This window comes from Neoarius graeffei, chromosome 22, assembly GCF_027579695.1.
Source record: "Neoarius graeffei isolate fNeoGra1 chromosome 22, fNeoGra1.pri, whole genome shotgun sequence".
Taxonomy (NCBI): Eukaryota; Metazoa; Chordata; class Actinopteri; order Siluriformes; family Ariidae; genus Neoarius; species Neoarius graeffei.
The window spans coordinates 53,313,075-53,321,975 of NC_083590.1; the positions used below are offsets into that span (position 1 = coordinate 53,313,075).

At 40.7% G+C, this 8,901-nt stretch overlaps 1 protein-coding gene across 2 annotated transcripts; it reads left to right on the forward strand.

The window, feature by feature from the left end:
* The first annotated feature begins 2,926 nt into the window (after positions 1–2,926).
* On the forward strand, positions 2,927–8,608 carry rps27.1 (ribosomal protein S27, isoform 1). 2 transcript variants are annotated; one of them, XM_060904966.1, is made up of 5 exons: positions 2,927–3,010; positions 3,728–3,836; positions 4,981–5,091; positions 7,281–7,344; positions 8,388–8,608. In XM_060904966.1, exons 1-5 carry the CDS (start codon positions 2,966–2,968, stop codon positions 8,398–8,400), a joined length of 342 nt encoding a protein of 113 aa, XP_060760949.1. In that variant the 5' UTR covers positions 2,927–2,965; the 3' UTR covers positions 8,401–8,608. The 2 variants fall into 2 exon arrangements, with proteins under 2 accessions (XP_060760949.1, XP_060760950.1); XM_060904967.1 differs by lacking the exon at positions 7,281–7,344.
* Positions 8,609–8,901: the final 293 nt, after the last annotated feature.

Here is an 8,901-nt window from a genome sequence, read left to right on the forward strand (position 1 = left end):
AATTACAACTGTCTGCAAAAAGCTATCTGCGAAAGCCTTGTCGCAAGAGCATGCAGAGGCCCTTACTTGACACGCATGGATGACATACGAAATATCTGAACGTGCGTTGGCCGCACTAATTATGTATGTGGGGCGCATGACACACATACGGAGTCTGCAAGTGCGACGTACGAAAAATAATTGACATTTTGCCCAAACCTGACACCAGCAAATCGTACGAAAAACGTATGTTGGCCGTACAGAAGACACACGAGGCCGTAAGTTTGTCTTGCAACCTGAAAAAAATGTAAGCGCCCGTAGAGTTTGTTTGACATGACAAAGAACCTCTGCGGCCGGTCTGTGGCCAGTCTACGGCTCGAAAATCAGCACGTCACACGCGCGCCCTCCATGTGTTTCTTTCCGTTTTTTGCACGTAGACCGGCTGTAGGAGCACATATGGCCGGTTGTGACCGAGGCATTACACTGCAAAAAGTAAAATCTAACCAAGATTAAATATCTTAAATCAAGACAAAATATGCTTGGTATTTGTCTGCCAAGATAATTCTCCTTTCCAGGCAGGTTTTGTGTAAGAGTATTTCACTTACTTTAAGCATTTTTTCCCTCAGTTATCTTAATAAGGTATTATAACTTGTTATTGAGATTTTATTACTGGTTATGAATAAGTTCTGTCTTAAAATGAGACTGACCATAATTTCATCGGTGTTATATTAACCATGACAAGTTTGTCAAATTGAGAATTTCTTATTTCAAGCATCTTATCCTTTCTTTTAATCTCTTAACACAAAACAGATAACTAAATGAAATGAATTGTTGTATTGTCAATCTGGCAACAAAAATAGGCTACAAAATGGATTGGTTTGTTGTTTTGATTTTGATTTATTTGGCGGTCTCAGTTGGTATAAACACTTACTTAAACAGAGCACACCAGTACGCCCAGATGAAATAGTCAAACTGTTGGTTGGGGGACAAAGTATCTAGCATGTTAAAGTGAGTAGTACAAATCTACTTGTTTTTAGTATAAATACACTAGTTTTAAGACATCTGTGGGGTTTCTAAAGCTAGATATATTTACTTGTTTTTAAAAATCTTGCCAAGTCAAATATTCTTGTTCTGTTGGCAAATAATTTTGCTTATTTTAAGTAGAGTAGAGTGGGGTAATACGCCCCCGTGGGGTAATACGCCCCCGGCCTGTTTTACCCAAAATAACCACCAGATGGCGCAAAGTTACATTTCTATTGTTGCTATGTACTGGCTTGACAACGGGGATATACAAATATCCACTGTGGATCGCATATCAGCAACGCAGCGGAGAGAAATCAAATTTCATGGTAAGTGATATAATTTTCAGATATCAGTAAAACTGTATTTAGATAGCTGCTATTTCGTCAGATATCACAGCTGTGTATGTGGTATGAGTAGACAAGTCAGTACGTTAAAATACATTAGGTATAAAAAGTTGAATCACATTTTGAAAGTAAGACCCTTTTTTGTAAAAGTGTAATCTGTGGGGTAAAACGCCCCCTTAATGGCGGGGTAAATGGCCCCCAGGGGGCATCGTTTCCTTTTATCATAATTACTGTATTTCATACATTTCTGAATAGCAGATAGATAGTTTTTAATAACATCTCGCTTACCTGGTTGAGTAAAGCAAGTAATTTGAACTTAATATTAAAAATAATTGAAATTAAAAAAAATTGAAATTAAAATGCGAAATATAATAAAATAATGCATCTATTCATTAATTCAGGGATATTTTCTTGTTTCTTTCACATTATAGGCTTAAGTAAACACTTTTGCTATCCAAACAGCTTTTTTTTTGAGTGAGGGGGCCTATTGCCCCACCTCAGGGGGCCTTTTACCCCACGGGGGGGGGGGGGGGGGGGGGGGGGGGTAAAAGGCCCCCTTGGCACAATGTTTGTTTTTGTTAAAAAAAAAATTAAGTATTAACTTTAGGCAAACTTTAGGTGGCATTATTGTTCATGTCACTGTTGTCAAAAACTATGATTAAAACTAAACACATGGTTCATTTCAACTTGGAGAAAAACTGAATTTTCCTTAAGGGGGGCTTTTTCCCCCACTCTAAAATATTCCTCATTTTATTACTTTTTTTTCTTGTTTTTGTAAGCCGGGTTTTTGCAGTGTACTCTCAGTTCCTTCAGCACACAGTCTACATTTGTCTGTGTTACTTGTGTGTGGGATCAGTATTAAACTGTTACTCATGCAATATTTCATGTGTAGTATTGTGTTTTGTCGAAATAATATTTCAGCTATCTCTACTTTTTATTATTATTATTATTATTATTATTATTATTATTATTATTATTATTACCATAAACAACTCCCTTAGCGCAAGGAATTTGATTTTGATTTGATTTGATTTGGCAATATAAATATATATGATAAAAACATACATGTACATATCGCCGAGGATGACACAAAAAGTATCAAAATACACTTATTTCCATTGTGGTCCTCAAAATGACAAGATGGTTGTGGCAAACTTGGCACATAAAAATAATAAAATTGACAACGTAAATATTTAAATTATAAACATACTATAATTAAACTAATTTATCACTAAAAACAAAAATTGTATTTTAAAAAACATAATTAAAATTAACATAATAGCTACTCGTAAAATAAAGTATTTAACCATTGTAAAAAATAAAAATTACTGTACAATTTTGGCACCTAATACATACATAACTAATAGTAACTAAAATCGTTATTTTCTTCATTCATTATTTTGGCCATTAGGTGTTCTTTTACACATTTTTTGAAAGTAAACTTTGAATCTATTTGTCTTACTTCGATTGGCAATCCATTCCAGCATTTAACACCACAAAATAAAAAAGAATTCTTGGAATCATGTTGACCTTACTAACATGTCCTCGCGTCACTTCCTCCAAAGTCATACTTCCGGAATGATCACGTGCTCTGTGAATAATATCGCGCTGCTTCCGCTATGTACTTCCTTTCCGGCAGCGGCTCAATCCTCGCCAACATGCCAGTGAGTATCTGAAAGCAGTCAAGTCACAATTATCTGCTTTTTTACACCTTTATTAAGGCCCTGAAGAAAACGTCGTTTCCCGGAACGTTAAATCAGACCGATATTGGTGTGTAATCGGTGTCTTTGGCCTCCTTTTGGGTTAAAAATGAGGTTTATTTATCAATGGTTTAGTTGCGCGCTGAAACGCTGCGACTGACAAGATGGCGGCGCGCATGGAGCTAAACATGGAGGGCGCCTTCGAGCTGGCTCTGTTGTGTGACGCAGCCTTTCTTCCGTCCACAGTTTTTACTCAAATAACACAAAGTGCGGCTTCCGTTTCAGTCCTGTAATAACGAGAAGGTTTCTCCTAATCATGACTAACAATATCATAATAATGGGCTCCTGTTTCACAATGATTTCATAACTTTTCATAATAATCACTTGCTATCCAATAATAACGAGATATTAAGTCATAATTTTGAGGCAATATTCTTATTATTATAACATATATAATAAACAGGCTTCCATAGTTTCAGGAAACTGGTGTCTTAAAAACAGTCCCGGAATGATGTATCCTCAGGTCAGGGAGAGACTGTAGATGAAATCTGGGAAATCTTTCCTGTGAACATGCACCTTGTTCTCTGATGGCACAGTGTGGGTCGTGCTGCTGAGGGTTTATAGTTTTACAGTGTTGTTACTTCATGTACGACTCTAATTAAAGTAATTGAATGTCCACAGCTCGCAAAAGACTTGTTGCACCCCAGCCCTGAGGAGGAGAGAAGGAGGCACAAGAAGAAGCGTCTCGTACAGAGCCCTAATTCCTACTTCATGGATGTCAAGTGTCCAGGTACGTGTTCTCATGTATGACGTGAACAACTTTCGCTACATTCACACTGCAAGGCTTAATGCTCAATTCCGATTTTTTTGTGAAATCCGATTTTTTTTGTGAGGTCGTTCACATTAACAAATATATGCGACTTGTATGTGATCCTCAGTATGAACGAAAAGCGACCTAAAAGTGTTCCGCATGCGCACTGCAGGATACGACGATGTCACACGCAGTGAGCATGGCCAGTGTTTACGGAAGTAAAACCGCCCGGTTGCGGTATGACCCATCCAATACAGCTTGAATAGCTGCATCCCCCCAAATGGAAATCGGCTCCCTAACCTCTGCGTCCTTCCATTGAGAAGATTCAGATCCTTCACAGCCCGAAGCGTCCCTCGCATTGATGTCATGCGCCATGTTGTTGTAACTTTTTTTGAGAGACCCGCCGCCTACTTCAGCGCAGAATAGTGACGTTTGTGGCTTGTTGATGACGTGTAAGTCGGATGAATGCGACCTGGCGGTTCAGACTGAAGTCACATATGAAAAGAGCGGATAGGAATCGGAATTAGGACCACATATCCAAACGGCCTGGGTTGGATTTGAAAAAATCGGATCTGTGTCATTCATATTGTCAATAAAAGATCGGATACAGGTCACATATGGGCGAAAAGATCGGATTTGAGTCACTTCAGCCTGCAGTGTGAACGTAGCCTAAATTTATCACATGTACACTTAAGCACAGGGAAATTCCTCTTTGCATTTAACTAAATCTGAAGCCGTGAACACACACCCAGAACAGTGGGCAGCCATGCTAACAATGCTCAGGGAGCAGTTGGGTTAGGTGCCTTGCTCAAGGGCACTTCAACCCAAGGCTGCCCCATGTTAACCTAACCGCAGGTCTTTGAACTGAAGCACACACACATCAGTGAGTCAGGTTTGTTGTTATACACTCGAAGTTGTGGAGGTATGTAGTCTTGCCATACTGTCTGCTTCGTGATGAGTTAGGATATAATACACATTTTATGATCTGTTAAGTATTGTCATGTGACTACGTAATTTAAGCACATTGACACAAATCTGTGTAATAGTTAATCAGAACGTACAGTAATCATTCGAGACAGTGGATCATCTGCACCAATAAGATGACTGTTCCTCTGTATTGCAGGATGCTATAAGATCACCACAGTCTTTAGCCACGCCCAGACAGTAGTGCTATGTGTCGGTTGCTCCACTGTGCTGTGTCAACCCACTGGAGGCAAAGCACGTCTCACAGAAGGTACGTGACTTCACCTGGTCCTTACTATACACAGGTATGTTATTGGGCCTCTGGGTCAGTGTCTACACAGCAGTCCATCAGCAGCAGACAAATAAAAGGTGCCCTGTTTTGTTTTGTTTTTTGCACATCTCATTCTATCAACATGCTGCTTCAGCGATCCGACCAAAGGCTCAGCAGTGTCTGTTTATGGAGAAAGGTGTGTGAGAGAGAGATGCAAGCAGAAAAGCCCCCAAACTGATCTTTTCTCAGAAACTAAGAATGATACTGAAAGCTACAGAATACTGGGTGTTTGTTACTGCTAAGTTTGAACCATATTGAAATAATAACTTTGACATATGACAGGAATTAGTTTAAAATAAAATAAAACTTGCTCCCAGTGGTGTTTCCAGGCACCTTTCATGATGCTGTTTGTACAATACACTGTGATTTGTCAGTAAGAAATACAGGTTTCTGCAGTGCATGCTTTTTTTTTTTTTTTCAGCAGTAAAATACATTGAAATGCCTGCCTTGGAGTTTTTGGTCAAAAAGACAGTTGATCTCCTTTAAAGTGCTGGTGTGTAGTCTGTAGTGTTGAGAGCTTTTGGCAGCATGTTGCTGTATTTGTGGTTTAGTTAAATACCTCAGTATCATCACCTTTTGTCTCGTCTCGTCTCGTCTTCTTCCGCTTTATCCGGGACCGGGTCGCGGAGGCAGCAGTCTAAGCAGGGAAGCCCAAACTTCCCTTTACCCAGACACCTCGGCCAGCTCCTCAGGAAGAACACCGAGGCGTTCCCAGGCCAGCCGAGAGACACAGTCCCTCCAGCGTGTCCTGGGTCTTCCCCGGGGCCTCCTCCCGGGGGGACATGCCTGGAACACCTCCCCAGGGAGGCGTCCAGGAGGCATCCGAAAAAGATGCCCGAGCCACCTCAGCTGATTCCTCTCGATGTGGAAGAGCAGCGGCTCTACTCCGAGCTCCTCCCGAGTGACTGTGCTTCTCACCCTATCTCTAAGGGAGCGCCCAGCCACCCTGCGAAGGAAACTCATTTCGGCCGCTTGTATCCGCGATCTTCACCACCCACAGAGGTAGCAGTAGGGGACTGGTGCAGTGTGGATTGGGTGGCAGTCGAAGGCAGGGGCCTCGACGACCTGATCCCCGGACACAGCGGCTGGCTGTTGGGACCTTTTGTTTCAACCTCAATAATTTCAAGTATTTGAGGTTTTTTAAAAATTTTTAATGTGAAACAATCAAAGTTTTATTAATTAGTGATGAGGCTTCTAAGTGGCTCACCAGAAAACTGTCTGGTCTTTCCTGGGGGGGGTCATGAGTTCAAACCCTGATGATGCCATTGTCGAAGTCCAAGAGAGTGAATTTAGCTGTGCTCTTGGGGAGGGAGGGGTGTTAAACACTAATCCAGGGCTTTTCAAAGTGTGGGGCGCGCCCCCCCTGGGGGGCGCCAGAGTTCTTCAGGGGGGGCGCAACGTGAGAGACAAAATGGATCGATTTTTAGTACCTGAAGCTACAGGGAGTGAGGAGACAGCCAAGCAAAAAACCAGAGCCTTCAGGATGTTGCGATTTGCAACTTCAGCGCAAATTCAACCAATCCCCGCGAATTCAGGGCGGTGTTGCAATTCTATCCAATCACCGCAACTTTCCCGCAAATTTGACCAATCGTTGGCGTCGTCTTGAGGTGACATCGACAAACTACCTTCCGCCTTACTTCCGGATGTCTATGTTCAAGAGAAGCAGCATGCGCCGCGCAGTGTTGCCAGATTGGCGGTTTCAAGTGCATTTTGGCGGGTTTTGAACATATTTTGGACTGGAAAACGTCAGCAGTATCTGGCAACATTGCATGATGTGCGAGACAATGTTTATATAGGCTTAAATTCTGTTACTGAAAGTGTGTTATGTTTACAGTGAAGGACTGTGTGCACTTTATTTTTTTTTTTTACTTAATACAAGAAATTAATGGATGCCAACATTTTTGCCAAAATGGTATTTTATTTTCCATTGTTTAGGTAGCTTCAGCATCATACTGTGAGATTCTGTTCAAATTGTTTTTTTTTCCTTCTATGAAGCCTGAGCCATTTATTTTATTAGTTTATAATTATTGTTTAATTTAGTCTTCAGGAGAGACTGCCTGCACACGGTACTAGTATTAATAGTTTTTTTTTCTTACATGAAAGCTGAGGCATTTATATTATATTTTAAGGTAACTTCATGTTGTGCTGTGAGGTTCTCTGCACTTTAACTTTTGAACCAACAGGTGCATTTGGGTAAGTAAAGCCTATTTTTCTGCATTTTTGTAGTCCTGGTAATCTTTTATATTGGTAAAGTTGTTTATAGGACCATTTCTCAGTGTCTTTGTTTTTTTTAATCAATAGTTTTTCAGTAATAACTTAATATTTAACATATCACTCAATTTTAATCACAAAAAGAGAAAATCGCAACAATTTCTCGCAACTTTCACTTCCTCCCGCAATGTAATCGCAACTAAAACCTAAACACCGCAATTTTCATCGCAATTTTTTTGGAAACCCCTGCAACATCAGACATTTTAGCCCGCAACAATCACAAAAAAGGCCCGCGGAATCCTGGGGGACTGGAAAAAGAAGGAAGTATGACCACGATTATTTAAAGTTTGGATTTTCATGGACTGGATCTGAAGATGCTCCACTGCCACAGTGTGTTGTCTGCCAAGAGGTGCTAGCTAACGATGCTATGAGATGTTTAAAATGTGTAAAACAAGATGTTTTAAAAAGCACAGATGTTTAAAATGTGAAAAAGAAAAAAATAATGTATACAACAACCATTTTTTTTTAAAATACGAATGGAACATTAAGTATAGCAACAACAAAAATTGTAAGGGGGGGGGGCGCTGTTGTTTATTTGCTCTCCGAGGGGGGGCTGACTCTCCCACACTTTGAAAACCCCTGCACTAATCAATCACAGAAACGCCAGCCATTCATGGCTGGCTGTAAACACATATGTGGAAGTGGACGTGTAGCACTTTTCTCCGAGTGTGTTATGCCTCATTGAAGTCCAGTGAATTGTTTGTTGGACATTCTGTTCTGTTCCATGATGCTGCTAATTCTGGAAAATTATGGTTTGAAAGATCCATCAGAATCAGTGTATTAGTTCTCTCTACAAGTTATTTTCTAGCTAGGGTTAGGGTTTCTAGCTGTCTACAGTGAGATGAGGCATTAGAGCCCAGGAGCATGCTGCTGCTTGTCCTTTGGCACTTATGCTGAAAAATGTGGTGAGTGGAAGCAGTATTTATGGATTTTTAAAATATTCTCTTGTTCCATTTCTTCCACAGGATGTTCCTTTAGGAGGAAGCAGCATTAAGCTGTACACTGGATGCTCCAGTATGGAGGAAGGGAGAGGGGGGTTGGACTTGCCCTCCACAGACCTCTGATCACTGATCCTTCCACTTGAGGGAAAGGACCAGAAGCAAATGCCTCCACCATCAGTTGCTTGCAAATCAGTAAAGATGGCTCTTCAACCCAGTCTCGCTTTCAATAAAATGTTTTGTCAGAACAGTGCTCAGATGTGTGAATTTATTTATTTATGTATTTTTTAAAGACATGGAAGTAGTGCCAGTTGATGCATGATGTTTACATGACCTGCTGATTTGTCCTCTCCCTCCCAAAGAGCTGAAATGCATACAACTACACAGGAAAGAGTGCCTCCTACCTGCAGGGTGCACTAAATCTTTACATAATGCCCAGTGGAAAAAAATCCCATCCCAGCAGCATCCCCCAAGCGAACACTACATGCCTCTGGAGCATAGCTCTTATAGGGTTTATTTTTAGTCTTTTTAAAAATTTTAG

Bases quoted from the DNA above. Each gene is read 5' to 3' on its own strand.
- rps27.1 (XM_060904966.1), top strand. From the start codon at position 2,966: ATGTACTTCCTTTCCGGCAGCGGCTCAATCCTCGCCAACATGCCA. The intron at 3,011-3,727 runs GTGAGTATCTGA...GAATGTCCACAG, and splicing joins CAATCCTCGCCAACATGCCA to CTCGCAAAAGACTTGTTGCA. The intron at 3,837-4,980 runs GTACGTGTTCTC...TCTGTATTGCAG, and splicing joins CATGGATGTCAAGTGTCCAG to GATGCTATAAGATCACCACA.